The 27967-nt window shown below is 49.8% G+C and overlaps 1 protein-coding gene and 1 pseudogene across 12 annotated transcripts in view; one reads left to right on the forward strand and one right to left on the reverse strand.

Moving 5' to 3' along the window:
- Positions 1-24893, reverse strand: part of BCAT2 (branched chain amino acid transaminase 2) — a 41907-nt gene extending 17014 nt beyond the window's left edge. For 2 of the 11 annotated variants that reach the window (XM_081030441.1, XM_081030439.1), the window contains exons 1-10: positions 12940-13028; positions 9221-9295; positions 8688-8891; positions 3805-3915; positions 3591-3710; positions 3269-3432; positions 1277-1419; positions 1037-1122; positions 696-836; positions 546-620 (exon numbers count right to left, since the gene is read on the reverse strand). In XM_081030441.1, the coding sequence (XP_080886567.1) occupies positions 546-620; positions 696-836; positions 1037-1122; positions 1277-1419; positions 3269-3432; positions 3591-3710; positions 3805-3915; positions 8688-8891; positions 9221-9295; positions 12940-12963 (1143 nt within the window). In that variant the 5' untranslated portion in view covers positions 12964-13028. Of the gene's footprint in view, positions 1-545; positions 621-695; positions 837-1036; positions 1123-1276; positions 1420-3268; positions 3433-3590; positions 3711-3804; positions 3916-4749; positions 4860-8687; positions 8892-9220; positions 9296-9378; positions 9556-12813; positions 13178-14093; positions 14205-15082; positions 15180-15280; positions 15583-24259 lie in introns of those variants that run through there. The other 9 variants (XM_081030438.1, XM_081030435.1, XM_081030437.1 and 6 more) reach the window with 9 other exon arrangements.
- LOC308489398 (large ribosomal subunit protein uL15-like) lies at positions 6206-6907 on the forward strand (annotated as a pseudogene). Its single transcript has one exon. The product of its transcript is annotated as a large ribosomal subunit protein uL15-like (transcript).
- Positions 24894-27967: the final 3074 nt, after the last annotated feature.

Below are 27967 nucleotides of genomic sequence, written 5' to 3' on the forward strand. Positions count from 1 at the left end.
GAAAGGTAGCTCTAGATGAGTGCCAGGGCTGGGGCCCAGAGGTTCTCAGGAAAGAGATCTCAGCTCAGACCAATGGAAATACTTCCAGAGGCTTATGAGAGGAAACAGTCTTGGGCCACAAGGGGACCCAATGTCCAGAGGCTTGTAGGAGAGAATTCTTGGGTCAAAAGGATAGCCCAGAGTTCCAGGGGAATCCATGGGGAGCACTCTTCTGTGGCCAGAAAGCTGGCTTACAGTCCTAGAGGCACATGGGAAGGAGACTTCTCCCACTGGAAGGACACTCAGGGGGTACAGAGGTTCAGGGAAGGGGGTTTCTCAAGCCAGGACTTCAGAGGCTGGCGGGAAATGGTCATTGGGCCCCAAGAGGTGTTCTAGGCCACAGAGGAAAGCCGACTCAGACCCAGGGCCCAGAGGCCAAAGGGAGGGGCCATTACCATGTCCTGGGACTATTGAAGGGGGGATCTGCTGTCAGTCCCCAGGCTCATGGGACATGAACTTCTCTGTGGAACAAGCATCCAGCCCATCTCCCAGAGAGTGCACCTCACCTGGATTGCCTTTAGCTCCTTCTGGAAGCGGAGGATAAGCTCAGGCCCATTTTCCATGGTGGGAATGTGGAGGTGCTGGGGAAGAAAGTGCCATGAGGACAGTGGCCTGCTCCCCTCATCTCTCCCATCCCTAGTGGCAGCCCCACCTACCTTGCCTTGGTACAGGATTTGGTGCACAGGGCAGACCTGGCAAGCAGTGCCGGAGCCAAAGACTTCCCGAACCCGTCCCTCCTCCAGTGCTCGCACAACCTCCTTCATGGTGATCTTACGCTCTACTACCCGGAACTCACCCTGCAGGGCAAGAAACAGATATGGGCCCAGCGGGTCTCTCCCACCCTGGGGACCGTGAAAAGACAGAGACCCAAAGGGGGAGTCACACCTAGAGACATGCCAGTGCACCCCAGCCCCCACCACATCCCCCTGCTGCACTGGCCCCCCCCAACACAGCAGTACCCCATCACTCCCGCCACTGGAAGATACCACGCCCTCACCCAGGTCTGAGCCAGGTCCAGTAGACTCTGTCTGACTACTCCAGGCAGGATGACACCGTCCAGCGGTGGAGTCACCAGTTCCAGCACTGAGTCAGGTGTAAGGGGTGGGGGGTGTTACCTCATACCCTACCATCCTCTTAGGGGCCACCCCACCCCCATCCCTGAGACCTGCAATCTACTAGGAATTATGGCACCACCCACTTCCACCAGGGCTTGGGGGTGGGTCATGGGTGGACTCACCGCCATCCTCATAGGTCCAGTAGATGAAGATGTTCATGGTGCCCACTTCAGTAAGCTGGTGGTCAGACCCATACAGCCAGAGGACCTGTTCACAGCCCTTCTTTTTCGCCTCCTGCTGCACAAATACCGTAGGCCCATAATTCCTGGTAGAGAACAATATGGACAACCAGGGAAGTGAACCCCATCATTCTCCAACATAGCCCTAGATGAATCTTTCCATACCAGGGCTGACTCCACTCCTCCCCAATTCACAGTCCTCCCATGGCTCCCCAGTGCCCCCAGGACAGAATCCCTGGCCAGTAGCTTGGGGTCAAGGACCTAAGTGGCCCGTCCTCCCTTGGCCCCCTCTTCCCACTCTCCAGATCGCAAGTGCATCACTGCTTCCTTTGCTGGGATCACCTTCCTCATCCAACTCCCCAACTGTCTTTCAGAACCACCAGTGTTGTTACCTACTCTTGGAGGCATTTCTGAACCTCTAGGCCTTCCCTGGGCTTGAATAAATGGGGCTACCTCGATGATTTCCCATGTCACCTTGTTATAATATTGTCTCTCACCCAAAGCTGACCTCTCCCCTCACCTGCTCACAAGCCTCCCACAGCTCCCCATCACTTCTGGGACAAGATCACGGCCCCTCAGTCTAGTGTTCAGGGCCTGGCTGCTCTGTACGAGACTTATTTTCCCTCCCTGAAAACTTTTGTGCCTCTGCCCCTCCTCCCTGCCCCCACACATGTGGTCCTCAGGATTATTTACCATCTTTTGTACCTAGGAAACTGTATCCTTCCTACCCATCAGACTCAGTTGATGTGTCACCACGTCTTCAGTGAAGACTTTGAAAATGCCCCCGTCACCTCCATCAGACCACATGCTGCCCTGGACTCTGGGGCTCCCAAGCTGGTAGGAGCCCCTGGAAGGCATGGCCAGGATTGACTCATCTGTGTCCCCAGCTTCACTTAGCATAGGGCCTGGCCCTCAGGAGAGCTCACAGGATGTCTCTGAAAAGACCTGAAAGAACTCCCAAATGCAACACTTGCTACCCCAATACGGCCTTACCCCCTCTCTGCTTTGATTGCCAACCAGGAGACCGTCCCTGCTGTCCTGAACCAAGGCCCCTGGTGAGACAGACTTACACAGAAAGTTCACACACGGGGTGATGTGTGCTGAAGTCCCAAGGGGCTGTGTGAGAGCTAGGTGGGGAAGGGAGGGGTGGTGAGCCAGGGTGTTCAGAGGAGGCTATCTGGAGGTGAGAGCAATGAACTAAGTATAAAATTAATTTTTAGGAGCCTGCCCAGTGGCTCAGGTGGTTGGAGCGCCCGTGCTCCTAATGCCGAAGTGGCCGGTTCTATTCCCACATGGGCCAGTGAGCTGCGCCCTCTACAGTTAAGATTGTGAATAACAGCTCTCCTGCCATGAGCAGCCAGAGGTTGGTGTGAGCTGCGGAGGGCTGCTGTGTGCGGCGCAGGAGCGGCTAGTGGTCAGCATGAGTGGCCAGCAGCCATTGTGAGCAGCCAGCAGCCGGCAAGAGCTGCCGTGAGCTGCTGTGAGTAGCCGACCGGCGAATAACTGCCTCAGCCGGGGGGAGTGCAAGGCTCATAACACCAGCACCGGCCAGGGAGTGTGTCCTACAACTAGACTGAGAAACAACGGCTTGAATCGGAGTGTGTGTGTGTGTGGGGAAAGGCAGAAGAAGGGGAAAAACAAAAAAAATTAATTTCTAGAGGCTTCCTGGGGACCAATCCCGGTTTCCCCACTGACCTCCACCCAACCCTTTCCTGTATCTGAGCTGGTTTGTGCATAGTGCTTAGCGAGGCCTGCATGCACACACCGTCCTGGGCCACCACGGTGCCAATTTGCGCGCAGAGTTGTCCCCAGCCATATGAAACAGGATGGGGATGATAATGGACATCCAAAGACATAGCCCAAAGCGTGGGCACTGGCCCCGTGTCTCCGACATCCAGTGTACCAGACGTGCGGGGTAGAGGCAGGACTACTTACCCACCCAGCTTGCAGTCGCCGACCCCACCCACCCAGGCCCGGATGAATGTTGGGTCAGCCAGGAGCGAGATAGGGCTCATGGCGTCTCCAGGGAAGTATGAGTCCACTGGGCAGAGAATGACGAACAGGAGGGCTTGTGTAGAACGGGCGACACCTAGCGAAGGCTGATAGGCAGGAGGGCATTTCAGAGACCCAGGAGCCCAGACCCCCGGCCCCTCCCCTGACCCGGGACTCCGGGTCCCCAGCCCTTCCTTTTAGGACCCCCCACACCAGTCTGGTTTCCTAGCCCCGCCCCACCTCCAGCCCTGAGGATCGTGCCCACCTCATTCCCGAGGAACGCAGGCCGCACATAGAGGCTGGCACCGACGCTGTCAGGAACCCAGTCTTTGTCCACTTCCACGAGCCGGCGGATGCACTCGAGCAACTCGACCTTGTCGAAACTCTGCGCAGGATACCGACAAGTCAGGGTTCCCTCATGGCCCTCGCCCTCGCTGCACTCCGCGCCCTCCTCAGCCCAGACGTCAAGGACCCCTCACCGGCAGGCAGAGGCGCAGGGCCGAGCGCAGCATCCGGTCCATGTTGAGCCAGGGGCGGAAGAGGCGCACCCGGCGGTCGCTGCCTTTGAACGCCTTCATACCCTCAAAGAGCTGCAGATGGGGAACAGATGGGCGGGTGGCTCAGAGACCACCTCAGACAGTCAGGAAGAGACAGTGAGAGACACCAAGACAGACTGATACACAAGCTTAGAGACGCAGAAAGAAGCAGAGACAGAGAGCTGGGCAGAGACAGAGAGCTGGGCAGAGACGAACCCGCTGAGCACAGAGGAAGAGAAGGAGAAAAGAGAGAAACAGATACAGAGACCCAGAGAGACAAGAGAGGGAGACACTTGAAAAAGCAAAGGACAGAGACCAGAGAAAAGAGAACAGAGAGACCCAGGGACAGAGGTGCAGAGAGAACGCAATGTTTAAGCCATGTTACTGGTACTATTTCTTGGGACTGGATGATGGCCTGGAAGTTATGTTTGTAGAGTCCTTGTATTTTTACAGAAACACTGAAATAGCTATGGATGAAATAATATATAATATCCAAGATTTGCTCCAAAATCCTACAGAAAGGGGGAAGTCCAGATGCAATGAGATGGTGACCAACCAAGTCAACTGGTGAAACAAGGTGATGGGGGACAGGGGGCACGGGCCCTAATCACTCTACTTTTAAGTTTGAAGTTTCCCCACAATAAAAACTTTTTTTTTCAATACAAAAAAATTCTGATCCCCCGCACCCTGATGTTCCCCCCACCTCCCCACTCCTACCCTCACCCCCAACCTGCCAGGTCCCGGAAGATCTGTTTTCACCTCAACCTCCTGTACTCACACTGCCCACTGGGACCCCCTTGCTGCCACCATGGCCACCTCCTGCTCCCAGATTTTGTACTTGTTGGATCCTTTGCTAGGAAACTCTCCTCCCCGTGTCTTTCAACTCACCTCTTAGGCCTCAGCTTAAATGTCACATCCTTCCTGGTGTAGCCTCATTCCCAGACAGGTCAGGATACCCTGATTCTTGCCCCATGGTTCCATGTTTGCTTCTTTAACATCTGCTTCCATACAAACTAAATGACATAGAGCAGGGAACCCCCCAGACCCCTGTGCCCAGGACAGGGCTTAGCACATAGCAGGTTTTTGATGAATGAATAACTAAATGCATGAATGAAGAATATATAACAAGCAAAAATAGCCAGGATATTTTGGGGAAAATAAAAGAATAGAAACAATAAGTGGGAGTGGGAAGACTTACCAGATATTAAAACACATTAGAAATCTACAGTATTATAAAATGAGTGACATGGACATACGAGTAAACAGATTGAACAATGGAAGAAACTAAAAAGTGGATTATAAAGCAATGGGGGGAAACACGGTTAATTCAATTAAATGGTGTTGGGACAATCAAATATCCACCTCGGAAAAAAATTAAATTGGATCCCTATCTCACACCTTATACCAGGAAAAATTCCAGGTACATTAAAGATTGAAATGAAACAAATTAAACCATAAAATCTATAGAAGGAAACACAAGATAATCATTTTATGTCTTGAACTGGGGATGGTACTGTATTATAACAAATCTCAGACCAAAAAAGAAAAAAAAACTGATACATTTGACTGCATAAAAATAAAATGGTGAGAGAGTTTCAACTCATATCACAAGTAATTTATCAAATATACTAAATACTCCTACAAATAAATTTTTAAATTTATTTAAAACCCACTCCGATAGAAAAATCAGCCTAGAAAATAGACAGCTCACAGAAAGGAAATAATAATGGCTCTTATGCTTGTGAAAGTTGTTTGTAAAAATATGGCCAATTTCATAATTAGGGGGAATGTGCAAATTAAAATTATTTTGAGATAACTTCAAAACCACTTAGGAGACTGGAGATCCAGGAGTATGACAAGGGAAATGGGTTCTGCTGGTGGGTATAGAAATTGATACAACGTCCACAGAGGTGGATGGGGCAATATTTATCACAATGACACATACCCTTTGACCCAACAGTTCTAGAAACTGCAGAGATACACTTGCACTTAAAGGAAGTGAGGTGAATTTACTAGATTGCTTATTGCAACATTGTTTACATAGAACAAGACTGAAACCAACCTGGGTGTCCAACAATAGGGGACTGCCTACATGAGGCATTGTTAAGATGGATTACCATGCACAGCAAAAAGAAGGAAAAAGCTCCTCAGGGGCTGCTCAACTTCCAACAAGCATCAAAAGAAAATAGCAAGATGCCGGACAGTGAGTCTGCTACCTCTTATGTGTAAAGAATGGGGTGAAACAGTTACATACATCAGTGTTGATATCCAAAAAGCAGAACTCTCTGGAAGGGCGTGGGAACTGGTAATGGGGGCTGCCTCTGGAGGTGGGCAGCTAGGAGGCTGGGGAACTGGGGAGGTATATTCCCTCTTTCAGTTTGAATTTTGAACTGTGAATATATGACCCATTTTTATAAAAGGTGTTAATTTAAAAAAAACACTCCATTCTTTCGTCTCGGCTGTCGACATGCCATCCAGACTGAGGAAGACCCGGGAACTTAGGGGCCACGTGAGCCACGGTCGAGGCCGCATCGGCAAGCACCGGACGCACCCAGGAGGCTGCGGTAACGCTCGTGGCACGCATCACCACAGGATCAACTTTGACAAATATCACCCAGGTTACTTGGGGAAAGTTGGTATGAGCATTACCACTTAAAGAGGAACCAGAGCTTCTGCCCAACTGTCCACCTTGATAAACTGTGGACCTTGGTCAGTGAGCGGGTAAATGCTGCCAAAAACAAGACTGGAGCTGCTCCTATCATTGATGGGGTGCGATTGGACTACTACAAAGTCTGGGGAAGGGAAAGCTCCCAAAGCAGCCTGCAATCCTGAAGGCCAAATTCTTCAGCAGAAGAGCTCAAGAGAAGATTAAGGGCGTTGGAGGGGCCTGTGTCCTGGTAGCTTGAAGCCACATGGTAAGTTCATTAAAGCTCCAATGTTTTTCTTAAGAAAAGAAAAACACTCCAAATAAAAATTACTATGTTGTACACCTGAAACTATTATAATACACTCGTAATATTGTATGCCAACTATATATATATAACTTTATATGTAACTGATAATTTTTTTTAATTAAAAATTTAAAAATACTGGGAGATAAGGACAGAAGGCCGATTAATGGTTGTCAGGAGCTGGGGCAAAGGGAATGGGGAGTGACTACTCAATGGGTGTGGGGTTTCTGTTTAGGGTGATGAAAAAGTTCTGGAATTAGATAGAAGTGATGGGTGCATAACATTGTGAGTGTACTAAATGTCATTGAATTGCAGACTTTAAAATGGTGAAAACGGTATACAGTTGATTCTTGAACAATGCGGGTTTGAACTTGCATGGGCCCACTTACATGCAGCTATTTTTCAACTGGCCACAGTTTTATGTTAGGTGCATTATTATGTATGTGTATTATTACCACGATAATAAAAAAATAACAACACATGTGGTCCGCTTGTTATTCCATACATGCTCCAGAGTGTGGATGATATGGTAACGTGAACTTCCCATGCCCTCAGCTGGCCTCAGTTCCAAATGCGCCCTAAATGAGAAGGATGGCAAAAACATACATTTTGTATGCCAGGGCCTCTACACCCCTTCATCTGCACTGAAGGAAAAGTACTGGGTCCCCAGCTGGAGGACCGAGGGGTAAATAATGGTGGTTTCCAAAAACCACCTTCCTGGGAACATAATCCTGACTGTCCATCCTTAGTATCTAGCTACTACCAAAGGTGTATTTCTCCTGCATAGAACTGATTGGTCCTAGTCAAATGTCCAGGATAGGTGGAGGAAAAAAAGCCCCTAAAATTCTGAAAAGAAGAAAAAAAGAAAAACATGCCTAATGTCACAGAACCATATCCTAAGGGACAAAAACTATTCAAACCAGAAACCAGCTATTCAGGAAGACTTTGCTTTCAGCCATAGCTTTAAGTCGTAAACAAAATAACCGCTTGGGTATCTCTCCTTACAGGCCCTTCACCAAGCCCCGCAAAACCAATCCGCCTTCTGAGTCCCCATATGGGGACAATCTCATGGTCTACCTGGTCACCTGGGCAAACCTCTGAGCACCATCCTGGGCCCTCCCTTCATTTCTCTCACCCAGCCTGCCAATCTCTCCTGTCCCCGAATCTCTTTGCCCTGCGTCCTCCTGTCCCACCCCAGCTCAGGCCTCCACATCTACTGTTCTCTCCTGTCTGGACCTTTGCCCCAGCCTGGCATCCTGGCCTCCAGTCTCCCTGCCTCCAGCTCATCTTTCATGTCCTGAGAGGGGTCTCACTGTATCAGAGCTGGCCCTGCTTTGCACCTGCTCAGAGCCTCAATGGCTCCCACCGCCCTTGACAAGGTCCCAACTCCTCAATTCCTCTATGGCTCTGATGACATCCTCGGCCTCCTCTGCCACGCTCCAACCCCACAATTCCCCCCAAATATGCTGAGCTCTTCTTTGTACTATGTCTCTGTACTGGCTGTCCCCTCTCCCTCTAATACCCTAAGCTCTCCTCTTTGCCAGGACAAACCCCACTTTCTTCCAAGTTAGAGGTAGAACTGGGTTCCTCTTCCAGCCTCCCACAGTGCCTCAGCTGCCTCCATTAGAGTTCAGATCACACTGGGCTGTAACCAAAACATGGGGTTTTCAAGTGAAGGAACTGAGCCTGCTCACCTCAGGAACCCCAGCACCACCAGCACAGGGCACAGAACATGAAAAGCCTCAGAAAATGGATGATGAGTACACAGAAAAAAAGAAATACACAGAAAGCAGACCCAGGGAGGTGGACTGGGCAAGAGATATAGCAAGAGGGAAGTGATACAGAGACCGGGACAGAGACCGGCTGCCATACAACCTGTAGCGAGTAGTGGAGAGCAGAGCAGGCCGGGTGCAGTATGAGATTCTGAAAGGGCTGGATTCGGGGCTGGCCCCAGCCCTTCTTCTCGTTCCATTCCACCATCAGCATGTGGTCAGTAAATGTCTTCCCAAACACCAGGGGCTCACTGGGGTCAGGCTTCTTACGAGGCTCCTGTGTCATTTCCAGTTGTAGGTCTGCAGCCTGAAAAAAGACAGGGGATCCCGGTGTCCTGGAATCTGGCCAGAACCTCCAAACTGAAAAACTACAACTCCCATGCATCTCTGGGGCTAAGACCCAGAGAGGAGGGACCTGTGCTCCCAGAGGCTTTTGGAACATGCAGTTTCAACTCTTTCCCACAACCTGATGGCAGGCAATTTGGCTATCCCATTGCTATCCACCTTCACCTCTGAACCCTGGACCTCTTGGAAATACCCAAATCCAGCCCCCTGCCCCCAACTTCTTCAGGCCCAGCAGTTCAGGCCCCCAGCCCATCTTCCTTGAGATCTGAAAGTATAGTCCCCTCCTTTCACCTTGAAGTTGGACGAGGCATATCTTCTGGGACCACACAGAAGCCAAGGGACAGGAAGAAGTTTTCGGGCCCAAATCTGGGGGTGGGGACAGAAGTAAGAAAGGTGGTGAAGCCAGGAGAGAGAGAGAGAGCAGAAGGCCCTGGCACTGCCTTTCCCACCTGCTGCACTTGAGATGTTCCTCTGGCCTACTCTGTCCCAGGCCCAAGGCGTTACAGACAGGACATGTAGTCTGGCCAAGCCTCTTCCCCTGTCCTGATCAGCATGTAGCAGGAGGGGATCTTGAAGGAGGCCAAGTCACCTCCCTGCTCCTATGAGGGCCATCCCTAGAAAGAGCTGAATCAGTTCCCATCCCCTCCTCCATGCTGGGGCAAAGTCAAATACAGGCACCTCCCACCAAAGGGAACTTTGGCCCCAGTCCTGAGACCAGCTCAGACAGAAGACGGCGAGGGAAGGTATGCAGGTAAGTGAAGGCCTCCCTGGGGGACCCAAATCCTGATAAGAGCTAGAAAAGTGGGGGACCTATAGGTTCCCCCAGGACCCAGGATCTAGGCCCCAAGCCCCTCCTCCCTCAGACTCACAAGTCCAGACCCTCAGCCCCCTCCTCATTAAGACCCAGAAGTCAAGGCTTGCAGTCCCTCCCCCCTCAGGCCCTAGGAGTCCAAGTTCATATTCCTTCAGGGTATTAGATCTACTGAACTCCGATTTCCTGAAGCCCCTAGCCCCACCTCTTGGACACCAGTCATCAATGGACATTATCCAGATGAACACTCCCCTTGTAGCCCTGCTCCAGGCCAGCAGGGGAGAGCAGGTCTAGCTGTGTCCAACAGGATGGCTTCTCCCCAGTGTTCTTGGAACTCACAATGCTTCTTTCCCCAGCCTGGCAGGAATGCAGCTGGGTCATGAGGCTGGGGGAGACTGAATAGCCTACCCTGCTCCTGCCCTGCAAGCTGACACTAATCAGTGAGAATGGATGTGAATGGCAGCGGTCACTGGTCAATAGGTGAGTCATGGGGAGAGTGGGACTGTGGGCTGCAATGTCTTAAAGTCTGGGCCATGAAGTCTGAGGAGTAGCCCCGGATGGTGTAGGGCCCAAAGGGCTTCTGGTATGAATAGAGTGTGCTTCCGAAACATGGCCACTAGGTGGCGATGTGTAGCCTGCACAAGCCTGCAGCCATGCTTCTGTCCAGGAGGAAACAGGACACCCACCATATGGAGAATAGGGACACACAGGGAGGAGACAGCCAGTATCTGGGCAAGAGAGCAGCCCTCAGAGGGAGCCAGAACGGAAAAAAATAAAAGGGAGCAAGAGAGGGAAGAGCAAGAATGAGAAAAAGATAGAGATACAGATATAGAAAACACAAACTTTAAAGAATAGTAAACAAGCCCAAGAGTTGCCAAAATAGATATGACCATAAGGATAAAGAGAGACTGAGACAAGAGACAAAAAAACTCAGGGAAAGTAAAGCCGGGAGAAATCAAGAAAAAATATCGAAGGTAGAATAAAAAGGAGAGAGAGAGAAAGAGAGAGGACAAGGAAAAAGGAAATAGATGAAGACCAAACTTCAGGCAACGGAGCACACAATGAATGAGAGAGCCAGAGAAATGAGGAAGGACTGCAAGAGACAGACTGATGCCAAGACCCGGAGAGAAACTGTTTCAGTGAAGCTTAGAGACAGAGATATCCAGGAGAGAGAGAAAGAAGAGGCAGAAAAACACACCCACAAGGCAAAGGTGCGGGCAGTGTCCAGGAGATCTGCCCTGGCCATAGAGTCTCTGTCACACTGAGAGAAGCTGCCTTCATCCTCCCAGGACATTTCCCTCGGGGTAGGGAGTCTCACCACAGGGATTGAGTCCAAAGGAGACTCTCAGATGGTAGATGAGCTTTTGGAACAGAGAGTAAAAGAACTGGGGCTCAATTAAGAAATGAGGAAGGTTTTGGGGGTGCACAGGGCAGGGCTCTGTAATACTATGGAGCCTTCACAGTGTCTCATTACAGCTCAGGACTGTCTCCACTACAGGCCAGGACTGTCCTCTCCTGATGGTGACACTGTCCAGGAGTGTCACCATCAAAGCCTAGGATTGTCTCTGTCATAGGTGAGCACTGTCCTTCACACTTCAGGACTGCCCCCACATCACAGCCCAGGAAGAGTCCCCATCATAATGCAGTGCTGTCCTTGTCTCAGCCTGGGATGGTCACTATCACAGCCCAAAACTGTCCCAGTTAAAGCCCAAAACTGTCCTTGTCACAGCCCAGGACTGATATCTTCACATGTAAAATTGTCCCATTATAGCCCAGGACTCCCCAATCACAGACCAGAACTGTCCTACGACAGTCCAAGACTCTCCACATCCCAAACTATCTCTGTTACTGTCCACGACTGTCCCACCACAATCCCCAGGAGTGTGACAATCAAAGTCCAGATTGCCCCAGTCATAGCCCAGGCTTGTCTCCATGAGTCACTGAGACTCCAAAAAACTAAAAATCTTCCCTGCTATTCATCAAGCTTGGATGAGCTAAGGTGCAGAGCTAACAGGAAACACCTCTTCCAAGGTTATGCTGTAGCTGTCAAGGGTTGTAATGACGCACTTCTTGGAGTTGTCACTGTTTCCTTCCTCACTGAGAAACCTTGTTCTCTAATCGTGGACTTTCTGAAGCTCTGCTGTTTGACGTATCAGTAAGAATGGACTGTCTCCTGATTGACGTTACAGTAAGAATGGACTGTCTCGCTCTTGCCTGGAGTATCTGTCACTTTGACAATGAGAAACTGCCTCAATTTCAAACCCAGGTGTAATGCAGGGTCTCAGCTCCCACTCCCCGCACAAGAACGCAGGATATGGTGAGGCCAAAAAGGAATAACAACGGAAGCATAGACAGGGGAGCCACCCCACCCCACTCTCGATGGCTGCTGGTGGAGACACAAAAGCAAACATCCGCCAGCACCCCACAAGGGGTCTTCCTGTAGGCCAGTCTCGCTGGCGGCTGGGTGAAACGCAGGAAGTAGGATCAAAATGATCCACAATCCGCTTGCTCACTGCACTTGCCAGCCACCATCCGCGCTTGCTAGCACAGCCATGGCAGTTACATTAGTGGCGAATGGCTAACTGGTTATAGCTGATGGCCATCTGCTACCCAGCCAGCACCTTTCCAGGAGAGGTCGAGAGCCTGGAGACGCCTCTTTGGGACTCCGTCCCTGCACCAGTCCCTACACCAGGTGCGGGCTTCAGACAAGAGCTCTGGGGACCCAACAGTCCACATCTATCTTTAGTTCCAAGAAAATATAGTTCCAAGAAAATAGGGCCTTGAATCCAATTCTCAGTCCAGACCTAAGGATGAACTCTGAGCCTTCCTCATCTCACCCGCTTCCCTAGAGGTCCTGGGAGGCTTATTCCGGCGCACCCCTAGTACCAGCTGACTATTCCCTCCTTAATCCCCCACCCAGTGCCGGGCGTCTCCCATTACTGTCCCCTCCTCCAAGTTTCCCTCCTCAGACCTCCCGTCCCGGTCTCCTTCCCACTAATTACCTCCCTCCCACCCCCCACTAAAGCTCCGTGCTCCTTTCCAAGGGCCCCCGCACCCCCGTCTTCCTCGGCACCTCGCAGCGGAACCCTAGCGCCAGAGGAGTAGCGCCAAGCCGGACGGGCTGCGGGCGAGTGGTCCTCCCGGAAGTGCGCCTCCCCTCGGCGTTCTCCAGCCCCCCAACGCGGGGCCGCGAACCCACCTGTCCCACTGCGGCTGCGGCCATGGTTGGTGCGGGGGGTAACTGTTCCCGCCTGGGCCGCCGCCCCGAGAAAGACGTTCCGACCCCGCCCTGTCCACGCCCCCTCCCACCCCCGCCCCAGGCCTCCCTAGTTACAGGGCGCCCTCGGGGAGACCGCTGCAGAGGACATGCCCTGGAACGCGCGGGGACCAAGGGGAGTAAACCGAAATACACCCTCCTCCCAGGCCCCATCCAGGGTCTCTCCAGCCGTACTCATGCTGTTCAAGAGCATGTATGCAGTCGGTTTTCAAAAATGCCTTTTAATAGGTTCTGCTACGGAGCGCTAGTGAGGAAAAGCAGCCCTGGGTAAGAGATGAAAGGCAAGGAACAGCACCTCCGCAGATCTCCATTCCTCGGTGAAAAGGAAAAAGCACACCATACATGTCGGTGGGTGCATGGCATGTAAATGAAAAGGGAAAAGACTTTAAGAAAAAAAAGCCCTCTGAAGAGGATAGCGGGTAGGGATGAAGGGCTTGCCGTCAAACCCTGTTTGAATATAGTTTTTCTTTCCAACGAGAACATATGTGTACTCTTTGTAACTTTTTAAGAAATAAAAACACCTGCAGTTCACATGTCTCTCCTTCCAGTCCCTTTCATCACTGAGGCCCGAAAATTTTCAATCCCCCAATTCATCAGTGAGGCTCTAAGAACAGCTCCTAGAGCAGGATTTCCTGGTTATGCCCCTCCGGGAGTGTCTCCCTAACTTTAGGACCTCCAGAGGCAGAGTTAGCCAATTCCTCGGTCACTGTGCCGCGCAAACCTTCCGTGGTCCGAGTTCCCGCAACTCCTGCATCTAGATTAGTGTGACACTAAACTATTGTTCCTGCTGTAGCCTCAAACTTCTTCGGTCCTTAAGCCACTGTGCCTCTGTAATTCGACCCTGGCACATTTTGTCCCCAAATTCTGTCCGCTAGCCCGAACAGGTCCAGGCCCAGGCAGTTAAATTCCGAACCCTCCACCCGCAGGAGGTCTCCCTGCTTTCCCTCCTCCCCCCCCCCACCTAACCTGGGGCTTGTTAGGGGTGCGGCACCGGCAAAACGACTTAGGCCAATCAGCGGTTGCCACACCCCCAGCCGCGGCCAATCCGCAGCAGCTGTGCAACTCCACACCCTCACCTGGGGGACACATCCCGAACTGGGCCCCGCGCCCCACGAGGGGGAAATCTGGGTCAGCCCACCCAGCCAGGGTGTCCGCGTCCCCCACTTTCCAACTCCCCACCCCGTTCCTCCTCCCCCAGGAGTCCGGACCCCAGCTCCTCCTCCCTCCGTCTCAGGAGTCTCAAGCCCAGTTTCCTCTTCCCTCAGAAATTTGGCGCTGGCCACCCTCCTACTCCGCAGGGAGTGAGGTCAAAACTCCTTTCCTCTAAGGGCCAAGAATAAAAAGGAGGCCCATTTGCTTCACTTCCTCATTAGCTTCCTCATTAGCTCCTAATTAGAGCTTAATTTGCTCTCCCCTGCCAACCTTTTAACTAGGGCACTGGTGAAGCCAACCTGCAATACTTTTCCCAGGAGCTCCCGGAGAGAGGCTTCTGCTGCAGGGCCTGCTGGGAGTTGTAGTGCCTCGGGTCGAGGCCACGCGTGGGGGTAGGGTGGGTGGGAAGAGGTCCTGGTGTGATAGGGCTCATAAAGGACAGAAAATAAATGTCATGATGTCCTCCTCCTTCTGGCTGCAAATTGCTTTTTTGGGTCCCTGTGGGGTGGTTTGGCACATTGGTCAGTGGGCTTAATGTCTAGAGTGGGAGGCTACACCTGAGAGGCAGAGGACAGAAGCTGGAATTTGGGAGACTGAGTTTGAAGTGGGAGACCCCTAGTCAAGAAAGCCCAGGTGGAAATGTGGAAAATCAGGAAGGGGTGGCAGGGGCCTCCACGGGGACAGTCCACCTGGCCTTGCACCAATACCCCAGCTCCACACCCCTAGTCACTAGCAACTCAATGCCTGTGCAGAAGCTGGTTTGGGAGGCTAGCAGCCCCCACCGCCGCAGCCCCCACCTCAGCTGGCTGGCCCATGCGGCCCAGGGGCTGGGAAGAGACAGGGATAAAGGAGGTCCAGAGGAGTCCCCACTTGACTGCCATACCCACCACCTGGATCTGGCCCCCACTCCTACCTGCGCCATTGTGCCCACTCGGACTGTAGCCTTGGGGTCTGGTGTTGAAGCTGCCAGCTCCTCCCACAGTGGGGTCCAGATGTTTCCTGGGGAGATGCTGGGATAAGGGAGAGAGGATCCGGGAAATTTACCGCAAACACTTCCTCCCAGTCTTCCCAGTTCCCCCAGGAAGCTCTCAGCCAATTTGGTCCTGCTTACCATTTGACACAGACACCATATTGACTCTTGTCCAGGACCAAGGCTTTGGTCATGGTTCTTACTGCCCCCTACAGTAGATGGGGCCGGGGAGAAAGTTCAGTCCAGGGAAGATGAGGCTCCTCCTGTGTCCTCTTCTCCCAATCTCGGGGTTCAAGCAGGGACATCATAATGGGAAAGTCATGTCCTCCTTGCAGGCTTACTTTAGATTGCATCACGCTCTATTTCTTGGGAGACACTTGGCACATAACAACATGTCACAGGTGTTATACCTCAGGGCTGAGGCCTCTGGGGGGCCAGATAGTCTGGGAAGGAAATGGTGGGGATAGCTTAGTGGCCACATAAGGAATTGCATGGGACTGGCCAATCCCCTCAACCAGGCTGGAGATGTTGATGACATTCCCATGGCTCCTCCGTAGGTGGGGGAGGGAGAGCTGGGGAGACAGGAGGCAGAATAAGCTGCTCATGCCCCTGGCTCTCCCCCAGCCCGCTGAAACACATCCTGATGTCTGGAACAATGGCGGTATGTTCACTAGTTGCTGTCTTGTACAGTCAGCATCCGGAACTCGAGAGTGTACCCTTGCTGAGTCGCCCCAGGATCTCTGGGTCTCAGTGCTTAAGGAGACTCTCAGTCTGAAAGGGATTTTTGCCTATGTCTCTTCTATTGTCTCTTTCTCTCTCCCACCCTCCTTTCTCTGACCCTACCCCCCTCTCTCTGGGTCTTTGTATGTTACTCAAACTCCTTTCCATATCAAGATAGAAAAATGCAACATGGCTGCATTTTTTGCAAAAATGGGAGGAAGGTCTTTAATCTATGAAGGGGAAGATGGTTTCTCTGAGTGATACGGGACAGCCCCCTCACTATAAAAATTTTAATTCTCCTTTTTCCTAGTTTCTTAGCTCCTTAGCCCCTGGTCTTTATCACTCTTCTAATCAGTTTTTAAATCCTAAACTAAAGATTGTTCCTAGCCGAAATCACGAATGTCTCTCACCCCTGCTTAATAACTATTTAAAAGTCTGTGAGATATAATCATTATAGCCCAACATTCCCCCAAGCCATTCCAGACCTAACTCTTGGATAAATAAACGCAATCCCAGAGACCAAATAGGTTTTAACACTCCTCCAGGCCATTCCAGACCTAACCACTGGGTGAACAAACATCACTTGAAATTGAGATAAATAGGCTTTGAGTCCCATCCCTGGAGCCAGCGCTTTTAATTTATTAACTAATGTCTGTTTTTCCTTATCTAGGGGCTGTTGGGATACGAATTATGTTCCAGCGAGGCTTCCAGTGCACCACAACTAAGGCAGATATGAGACCCTCTCTTCTTTATTTAAGAACAGATAGGGGGCCGGCCCGGTGGCTCAGGCAGTTGGAGCTCCGTGCTCCTAACTCTGAAGGCTGCCAGTCGATTCCCACATGGACCGGTGGGCTCTCAACCACAAGGTTGCCAGTTCAACTCCTCGAGTCCCACAAGGGATGGTGGGCTCTGCCCCCTGCAACTAAGATTGAACATAGCACTTTGAGCTGAGCTGCCTCCCGGATGGCTCAGTTGGTTGGAGCGCATCCTCTCAACCACAAGATTGCTTGCTGCAAGGGATGGTGGGCTGTGCCCCCTGCAACTAGCAAGGCAACTGGACCTGGAGCTGAGCTGCGCCCTCCACGATTAAGACTGAAAGGACAACAACTTGACTTGGAAAAAAGTCCTGGAAGTATACACTGTTACCCAATAAAGTCCTGTACCCCTTCCCCAATAAAATCTTTGGGAAAAAAATGCAAAGGCACCAAAAAAAAAAAACCCAAAAAACTAATTTAAAGCATGTCAATGAGTATAAAAACTCTTAGAAAAAAACAAAAGAACATATAAGACGAGAGTTTCATGAATTCCCTAGTAGGTAGGGACAGTCCACTCTACCCTCCTCAGCCTGAAGCAGATACAAAAATAAAAGAATTCCTGTCCCTCAACTTCCCACAGAGCTTTATGGGGATCACATCTCTCAGGAGAAATAAGGCAGGCTGTCAGAAACAGGTAATGGGGTCTGTGCATTCCTGCACGGCCAACACAATCTACAGGGAGCACCACCTGGAGACCTCCCAAATTCTTCCTTACCTGCCGTAAGCATTAACCACGGGAGGCAATCACGACCTCCATCTCACCCTGGCCTCATTATACCATCATTATAATATCATACATATGCCCCGAAGTTCATTAATATCATTATAACAGACTGAACTCTGGGAAGGGACATGCGCAGTCTAAGAGGGTGAGGTAATGGCCCCTTATCAATCACAGGTGTCAATCAAGTGGTCCTGCTCCCAGAGGGGAACAGCCCATCCCAGAAAAAAAAAAAGATAAAACCCCCAGGTTCCCGAGAGCCGCTGCCATTTGAGCCCCTTCTTTTGCTTGGTCTGCTCCAAACTCTTTGGAGTGTACGTTTTCTCCTAATAATGCCACCTTGAGCCCCAAGCCCTTGAGCCCTTTGGGCCTTTTGAGCCTTGCTTTTGCTCAGGCCCGCTCCTAACCCTTTGACGTGTACTTTCCCTTCTAATAATAGCCTTGAGCCGCTTTTCTTTGTCCTCTGACTGCTCCTAATTCTTTGGAGTGTGCTGTCTCTTCCAATAAGCTTTTTCACCACTTTACCTCTGTGTCTCATTCAATTCTTTGCTCGAGACACCAAGAACCTGGACACTGCATCGAGAAGGGCCCAACCTCCGGTAACATAGTAGCTAGGACTCCCACCTCTCACCCAGAAGGCCAGGGTTCAATCTCTGCTGCTTGGGTCACCAAAGCAGCTAAAATCCACCCCCCTCACCCCAAGAAGGGCCCCCTCTCCAATAACATGAGTTTTAGGGAGAGCTCTGTGGTCAGAAAGTGATGTGGGAGGCCTTCATGAAATGCACCCCATATTCTGCCAACTCCTCCCCTAGTTACCTGGAGGTCCCTAAACTAACTCTCTCTCCTTCTCCATCACCTTCTCACTCCCTCCCTGTGTATCTACCAGGTCTTTCACAACACATGACCTTGAAGAAAATAAAATTCTATCTCCCTCCCCCCCCCACTTGCCTTGGGCAGCTGAGCTGGCCAGGCAAGGTCTTTTCTTGTCACTAGAGATTAACGAGAACAAGCTGGCTTCCCCAAGGGTTCTCAGAGTGGGAATCTAAACTGGCTCCCTCTCTGGCTCACCCACCAGCTCTTTCAAACCTCCACAAACACAAGAACAGTCCCCACCCTATTCTCAGTGCTGTATCTTTAAATACACCTTGTGTTCCAACCTCAGGGACTTTGCACTTGCTGTTCCCTCTGCCTGAAATTCTTTCCCTGAGATAGTCATGTGACTCACACCTATGGTGACGAACCATCCTGGTTTGGCCAGGACTAAAGGGTTTCTGGGGACATGGGACATTCAGTCCACAGTTTCAAGACTGGGACAGTCCTAGGTAAACCTACTCCCTCAGCAACTTCAAGTCTTGTTCAAATGTCACCTTCTCAGATGGCCTTCCCTGACCATCCTATTTAAAATTGCAACCTGCCTCTTCCTGGGTTCCCAACCCACTTCCTGATTCCTTTTCTCTATGGCACACACCTCCCTTAGGACATGCCATATAGAATTTACATACTTATTTGCTTATTCTCTGTCTCTCCACAATGCAAAAATCCACAAGGGGACAATTGACGTTCTTACTGTTTCATCCCCAGTACTAAGGTATTTGGCATATAGTAGGTGCTCAATAAATATCTTCTGAATAAATGAATGGATTGATTGAGGATCTATTACATACCTGGTCCTGTTCTCAGCTATTTACACAGATTAGCTCATTTAATCCTCATAACCCTGAAAGGAAGTATAGTCAACAGCCCTTTTTACAGGCGAGGAGATAGGAACAGATGGGTAACTAACGCAAACAGAGGGTCATGTGACAACTAACAGAACCAGTATTTGCAGCCCAGGCAGTCTGAGACCAAAACCCATCACCAAACTAGAATTTCTGACAACTCTAGATGTTAAGAACTTGAAGGTACATAAGCATAAGTGACATAAGTTATGTGGGTATTCAGGGTAGGGTGAAATTCTAATCCTCCAGCCGGTTCTTCAGGGACTCCCCCACATTCATCCTCTCCTTCTCCCCGTCACTCTTATTAGCCTTAAAACCCTCCCTCCCTCAGCCCTGGGGCTTGCCCAGCCCCAACCCCAGTCATATTCATCGCCTTAATCTTTATTACTTCCTGTCCAGCTACCTAACTCCCTCCCTACCACCCTGTAAAACGTGAGGTCCATGAGGGCTGAGACACGGTTCATTTGCCATCCTTATCCCGGCACTGGGCACACAGCTGCCACTTAATAAATATTTGTCCCACTCCCTATGGCCCCTTCCCAACCCTCCCACACATTCCTTGGCCAGAGTCCTCCCTCCCCCACCCTCAAGGTCACCTAGTAGCTACATCAAGGACCTGCTGAACACTTATTGGCCTGACTTTTCCCTCCCTCCTTTCCAACACCCAATCTGGAGAGCCTGGTTCTCCTGGATGTCCTGCAGCCTCCCTCTGGCCTGACTCCATTTTGCCTAAATATTGGGGTTCCAGAGTCCTTCTCTATCTCTAAGCTCTACCTGGGGAACCTCTACTTTGTTGGTTTCCCATTAGCATCTCCTAAATCTCCTTCAGAGCCCCCTTCTGGAGCTCCTGACCCGCCACCCTTGGGCTTCTCTCCATCTCAATGTTTCGAGTACAGAACTCACCCCACTGTCTCCTCCTAAAACCTGCCTCTCTTCCTAGTTTCAGCCTCAAAGGTGGGGCCTACTGCCACCAGCTTTTCAAGCCACAGACTGGAAGACCTTGGAATCTTCCAGAGTCTCCCTCTCCCTCAATTCCTCATCTGATCCATCACTTCTTTGCTAAAATACTTTCCATGGTTCCCTATTGCTCTTGAGATGAAGACCAGACACCTGCCTTGGCCCTCAAGGCCCCATGTGATCTGCCCCCACTATTCCTTCCTGGACCACGCCCTTCCTCCCTCTATTCAGCCCCTCAATACCACCAAAATCTCTCTCACTGCCAGGTCTTTGCACAGGCTGTTGCCTCTGCCAGGAACACTCGCACCTCTGCACAGCCACAAGGACCCTGGACTCTTATTGGTCTGAATCTCCTTCCCCACTTCCTCCATTTGGACTCAGGATCTGGAGAGCCACTTTCTACCCTCCCCTAGTTAATGTTGCTCCTGTCTCACTTCCTCCAGGAAGCCCACCCTGATCCCCAGAACAAGCCATTCTCCCTGTCACATATCTCCCAGAACTATACCTGTCTCCCTCCTAGCTCAAAACACTCACCCCCCACAAACTCTTGTCTACATTTATTTAGTAATGCCTGGCTGCCCCATGACTAGGAATTCCACAAGGGCAAAGACCACGTGGTGTCGCCCTAGCACCTAGAATGTTGCCAGACACCTATCCAGTGCCCAGTCAGTCTCTGATGGATAAATAGATGAATGAATGGATAGGTCTCTAAGAACAATCCAGCTCTGAGAGTCTACAATTGACACTCCTGTGCTCACACATCTTCCATGGTTCCTTACTGCCCACAGGATCTCATTTCCTTGACCATATAACTATCCTAATTCCTCCATTGTTTTCTCTTGCCTAGGAAATCACAAACTTTGGCTTATGTCAAAGACACAGAAATTCTGATTCAAGAGGTCTGGGCTGGGGCCCCAGAGTTGACATTTCAAGAGCTTCCGAGAGATGGTGGTGGTAATGATGGTGATGGTGGTGATGACAGTAATGGCGGTGACGGTGGTGATGGCAATGACAACGGTGAAGAAAATGATGATAGTGATAGTGGTGATGATAGTTATAATCATGGTGATGATGGTGATGATGAGGGTGATAAGGACAGCAACTTACTCATGTCGACAGATTTCCTTACAACAGGCACAGTTTTAGGTGCTGGAACAGAGGCATGAATAAGAGACTGAAATCTTTGCTCTCTGGAAAACCAAATGCAATGGGCAGACCTTAGCTGGTGCTTGGTGTGAACAAACCAACTGCAGTAAGGCATTTGGGAACAAAAGAGTGAATTTAAATAGGGCTTGGGTATTCAATGGTATTAAGAAATTACTGTTAATTTTCTTAAGAGACCTAATAGCAGTTTGGTTGTGTTTTTTTAAAAGTCTTAATTTTAATTTTTAACAGAAAGTTAAATACATTTTTTGATTAAAACAATGTATGGCTCTCCCTCACATCTTGGGTGAGGGCTAACTCTGAGGTGCACATTTCTCTCTGACTCCCAGGGTTCCCTAGGGGATGGCATCCCACTTGCCTCAGTGGTAATTTGCTCAGTGACGCCTTCCATCAACTGCCTTGCAGGTCCACCACTGACCCCCAGCCCAAGGGCAGCACTTCCTGGGATTGCCTCCCACACATCCTGTGCTCCATCCTCATCTAGGTCTGCTTCTGTTGGGGATCCCCAACTAGCAGGTGTGACCATGGTATTGTGATGATGTTAAGAATTCTAATAATCCGAATAAGAATGTCTCCAGGTTAGCTAAGACCGTGATGTCTTGATGTAAATCTTGTCATGACTGTGTAAGAGAATGTTCTTGTTTTTAGGAAATACACACAAAATTACTGACAGGTGATGGAGGTTCTCTTATTCTTAAAATTCACCCAGGTGTTCTGCCTCAGGGCCTTTGCACATTCTTTTTGTAGTGAGTGCAACACTGTGCTGTGTTTCTCCACTTCCTTCCCTCCCACTCCAAATCCAGCTCAAGTCTCACCTTTTCCCTTCTATTTCTCCCAGGCTTCATTTGCCCAACATATATCTCAGAGACCTCGAACTGAGTGAGGTGGATTAGACTCAAGAATGGGACAAGGTTCATGATAGACAATAATAGCTCAAAGACAGTAAACTCTGTGCCAGGTATGTTCTAAAGGCTTGACGGGTATTTACTTGCATCTCATTCAATTATTAGAACAACCCTGTGAACTAGATACCATGATTAGCCCCATTTTACAGATAAGAAAACAGAGGCAAAGAAAGACTGAGTAATTTGCCCCACGTGCAGGTAGGAAGCAGCAGAGAATTTAGGCAGATGGGCCCCAGATCTAGACCTTTTCCTCCCATGTGAGATTTCTATACTGACCACTCACAGGTAACAAAGTCAGGTAGCCAATAGGAGGAGGCAAGGACTGGGGTACAATGAGAGCCAGGCTACATTTAGCAAACTGTAACCCTGCCCCATGGATCCAGATTACCAACTTTTCAAAAGAAACCAGAAATCCAGTTGTTTATGTGAAGTCACTCTCTTTTTAAATGATGGCAACTAATAAGAGAGAGGGAATATGTGTGTGTGTGTGTGTGTGTGTGTGTATGTGTGTGTATATATGTATATATTCATATATATATTCATATATATATATATATATATATATATATATATTCTCCACACCCACACCCACACACATATATATATATAAACCTTTTCTGGGCTGTGATATATGTGTTAATCATAGAAGGTGAACAGAAATTGGGGACAGGAGCCAGGGTTCACTGGTTGAGAGGAGGATTACCCAACTGGGGACATTCCACCTGGATCTCAGATGAAACCTTGAAGATAGCAACTGAACTTTCTCCACACTGGTGACACCTGGCCCACTCCTTGGGCCGCTGCCCTCTCTGTCTACACTCACTTTTCTGAGCTCTTCCAGCCTCAAGCCAGTGAGCTCCAAAATGATGTCTCCGGGCCTTCACCCTCACCGCAGACCCATGAAAGTCACTCAACATGTCCCCCACCCCACCTTCTCCTCCTCAGGAGGCCCCGTTCTGCACTTGCCCCGTTCAGGATGGGGAAACAAACTGGAAAAAACAAAAACAAAAACAAAAACACTTTCTTTCTCAAGTCCACCCTCATATCTAGTTTATAAGGAACTCCTGACAATTCTATCTTCAAAGTGGATCCAGAATCAGACCATTTCTCACCAAATCCACAGCCACTAGCCTGGTTTGATCCAATATCACCTCCCTCTGGGACCATCCACATTGCCTCCTCTCTGGGCCCCCTGTTCCAGCCGTCACCCACCAATCTGTTCCCCACATGGCCACCAAAGGACTCCGGTTCCTACTTACAGTGCCTCTGCTCAGAACCCTCCATGGTTCCCTGCTCACTCCATGTCAAAGCAACGTCCTCTTCATGGTTTACAAGGCCCCATTCGATCTGGGTCCCATTGCCTGCTTTCTGCCCTCACCTTCCAGCCTCTCCCCCTAGCTCACGCTGCTTCAGTCACAACTGCCCTTCTTCTCTCTGTTCCTCCTATACTCCAAGCTGTCCCACCACAAGGCCTTTGTACTGGCTGTTCCTTTGCTGGACCCCGGTTCCCCACACACTTCCTTGGGGTCTGACTCAAATGTCACCTTTCAGAGAAGCTTTCTGTCTAGAAGAGCACACAAATACACTAAAAAAAAAAAAAACCCAAAAAACACACACACCAAAAAACAAACTAAGAAAACACCTCATCTCGTAAAGATCACGCTGAATTATTTACAGATGAACTATAGTGTCTGGAATTTACTTTAAAATACTCCAGCAGGGCGGCTGGTTGGCTCAGTTCGTTACAGCCCAGTGCTCATCACACCCAGGTCGCCAGTTGGATTCTCACATGGGCCAGTGAGCTGCGCCCTCCACAACTAGAGTGAAAAACAATGGCTTGACTGAGAGCTGAGCTGTACCCTCCACAACTAGATTGAAAGCGACAACTTGACTTGAACCTGATGGGTCCTGGGAAAACACACTTTCCACAATATTCCCCAATTAAAAAAAATATATATATACTCCAGAAAAAAAAAAAGAGGGTTCTCCAAGAAGCAAGAATGGCAGGTTAACAATTGTTGCCGGTGGGTGATGAACAAGTGGGGTTCAGTATACGATTCTGCTTTCGTGTATGCTTGTAAAAAGCCATAATAAAAACATAAAATATCATTAGCACTTACCTATCACTCTTTTTTATTTTCATTCTTCCACCTCCATGCCCGGCCCCCCAACTCCGGTTCAAGCTGTTGTTTCTCAGTCTAGTTGTATAGGATCCAGCTCCCTGGCCCATGCTGGTGTTATGAGCCTTGCGCTCCCCCGGGCTGAGACAGTTGGTCACCAATCGTGGGTCAGCCACTCTCAGCAGCTCAGGGCAGCTCTCGCAGGCTGCCGGCCGCTCACGCTGGCCACCGGCTGCTCAGCAGCACATGGTAGCCCACAGCAGCCCACAGCAGTCTGTGGCAGCACACAGTAGCCCACAGACACTGCTGGCCACTCACACTGGTTGTTGCCACTCATGCTGGCTGCCGACCACTCACGCTGGCCACTGGCCGCTCATGGCAGCACGCAACAGCCCGTGGTCGCTCACACTGGCTGCCGGCCACTCCTGGCAGTACATGGTAACCCATGGCAGCACTGCAGCACAGCAGCCCCGCGGCTGCTATGCTGCCCATGTGGCATGTGGGAATTAAGCCCATGTGGCATGTGGGAATCAAGCCGGCCACCTCGGTGTTAGGAGCACGGTGCTCCAACTACCTGAGCCACCAGGCCGGACCACCTATCACTCTTTATCCCCTTTCTTTCCTTTGCTTTTCTGCATAGCATTTGTCACTCCCTGACAGTATATTCTGTGTTTATTTGCTTATTGTCTGTCTCCCCCACCAAAACATCAGCTCCTCTAGGGCAGGGATGTCTGTCCTGTTTTGTTCCCTGCTGGATGCCCAACACTTAGCATATTGCTGGTGCTAAATAAATATTTGTTGAATTAATTAATTAAAAAGTGCTATGGTGAAAATAAACATGCTTTTATCACAGAAAATGAATACGTGTAAGTGCTACATAAGCAAAGATGCTCTGGAAAGATCTTTTGGAGGACATGACATTTGAACAAAGATGATAAACGGGGACATTATGGAAAGATTCAGAGGAAAAACACAGAGGTAGGAGGAGACGCTCTCTGCTCCTAATCTACTCATTGGGTGGCAAAGCTGTAACTGCCTATTATTGACTCCCTGTCTCAACCTCTCCCTCCATGTTCTTAACATCCCCCACTACCACCACCACACCACTTTGGAAGGTTCTAGAAGGTTTCTAAGAAAGCTGGGCTATGTAGTCACCCAGGTAGCTTGTGCTGGACATAGCAACTTGTACCCATTTATTTTCTACAAAATAACAGAGTCCTTTAGGGATAAGATCAAACCAAAGCAGAGAAAACATTTTGTTCTCAGACAAAATGGGTCTGACAATCCCATTGTCAGGAGGCCACCTGGGCCTGGCAGCTGGGGCCCCAGCCTTCACCTTGGTCAAGGTGTATGTCCCCAGTAGGTTCAGCTCCAGTAGCTGCTGAAAGTCCTGGGTAGAGGTCTCCTCGGACCACTGCGGAGGCGGATCTAAGGGTGGGGGTGGGAGAGAGGAGAGAATGAGAGAGCAATACAGACAAAATGAAGAAGGCAAATAGGGACAGTGTAGGGGAGCGGGGGATCCAAGGTGAGGACTGGCAGACAAGAGGGTCAGGGGTCCTGAAAAGGAAGGGAGGTTGCACAGCAGTTAATAAAAAAGTCTCGGGGCTCAGAAGTCCTGGGTTCGAATCTCCACCCTGCCACTTCCTGGCTGCATGACCATGGGCAACTCACTTTACCTCTCTGTGCCTGTTTTCTCATCTGCAGAATGAGGATAACATTTTCTTCTTTTGTTTTTTAAGATTTTTGAGGGGAGAGGGGAAAGGGAACAGGACTTTATTGAGGGACACTGTGTACTTCCGGGACTTTTTTCCAAGTCAAGTTGTTGTCCTTTCAATCTTAGTTGTGGAGGGCGTAGCTCAGCTCCAGGTCTAGTTGCCGTTGTTAGTTGCAGGGGATGCAGTCCACCCACCATCCCTTGCGGGAGTCGAGGAGTCCAACTGACAGCCTTGTGGTTGAGAGCCCATGCTCCAACCAACTGAGCCATCTGACCACTCAGGAGCTGAGCGGCAGCTCATTGACTTCATTCTAGTTGCAGAGGGCGCAGCTCACTGGCCCATGTAGGAATCAAACCAGCAGCCCTGTTGCCCAGAGCTTGCACTCTAACCAACTGAGCCACCTGGCTGCCCCAATATTTTCTTCTTGAGCTTAGAAATTTCATGAGTAAATATTTGGGCCTGACAGTACCATAATATGTTTGTTAAGTACAGTTGACCCTTGAACAACAAAGATTTGAACAGTGTGGGTCCACTTATACACAGATTTTTTTCCAATAAGTGTACAGTCAGCCCTCCATATACCCGGGTTTTGTATCGGAGGATTCCACCAACCATGGATCTCAAATAGTATTTTTGATTCACAGTTGAGAATCCATGAATGCAGAGAGCAGACTGTATGCATTGTTCTACGTCATTTTATGTAAGTGACTTGAGTATCCGAGAATTTTGGTCCTGGAATTAATCCCCCACAGACACCAAGGGACTGTAGTAAAGTTTTTTTGGGGGGTCGAAAGTTATACACAGATTTTCCACCGCATGGGGTTGGCACCCCTAACCCCCACATTGTTCAGGGGTCAACTATAAATAGAAGGAATGGTTGGGGGGAAGGTTAGAGGGAAAGAAAAATCAATATTCAGAAGAAAAGGAGTTGGAAAGAGTAAGAACAGGGAAAAAGCCTTCATTACCACTGGACATGCTAGTATATGCAGTCGATTCTCATTACTCGAGCAGTTATGGTCTGTAAAGTCACTGTGAACATTGAATCAGTGATTAGTGACCCATGACTCCTAGGGGAAGTATGTACATAGAATAATATACAATAATATGGACCCGTTCTGGACTGAATGTTTGTGTCCACCCCCACCAAAATTCCTTTGTTGAGATCCTAACCGCCAAGGCGGTATTAGAAGATGAGGGGAGGTGATTAGGTCATGACGGTAGAGCTCTCAAAAATGGCATAAGTGCCCTTAGAAAAGAGATCCCAGAAAGTTCCCTCACCCCTTCTACCATGTAAGGACACAGTGAGAAGCAGGCCCTCAGCAGACACCGGACATGCCAGCACCTTCACCTTGCACTTCCCAGCCTCCAGAACTGTGAGATAAGTGTTTGTTGTTTAAGCAGTCCAGTCTATGGCATTTCTGTTATAACAGCCCAGATGAACTAGAACAGTATCTACATGTGTACCTATTTGTACATGTGTATATGGATCTAGATACACGAATAGCTAACACATTATAATCTTAAATGCTAAACACAACTCATGCTTTGGGTTCTATTTCAGAGTACTAAGTGACTTACTTGAGGCTGCCCCCACTAACAGGTGCCCGCCTTGCGATTCAAACTCATCCAGCTGGCCCCAGAATGGGAGCTCTTTGCCCTGTCCTCCCCCTCCTGCTTCTGTCCTCTGGGCATCTCTCTGCTGGAGAGCTGAAAATCACCTTGTACGACCACAGCTGGGAACGTGTGCTACGGGCAGCTCAAATTTTTGCCACTCTGCGCATGCCTGTGAATACCGGAAAAGCACAACCAGTATTAATTATGGGGTTATAAAAACTTATTTTTGAGAGTAGGAATTCGCAAATGCGGAATCCACAAATAATGAGGATTAACTGTATCTGTCTTTTCTTGTCTACTTCCTTACTCTAGAATGTGAATCCCATGAGGACTGGAATGTTTTATTTATGTTGTTGAATGCTTAATTCCCAGTCCCTGG

Source organism: Rhinolophus hipposideros, assembly GCF_964194185.1.
Source record: "Rhinolophus hipposideros genome assembly, chromosome: 21".
NCBI lineage: Eukaryota > Metazoa > Chordata > Mammalia > Chiroptera > Rhinolophidae > Rhinolophus > Rhinolophus hipposideros.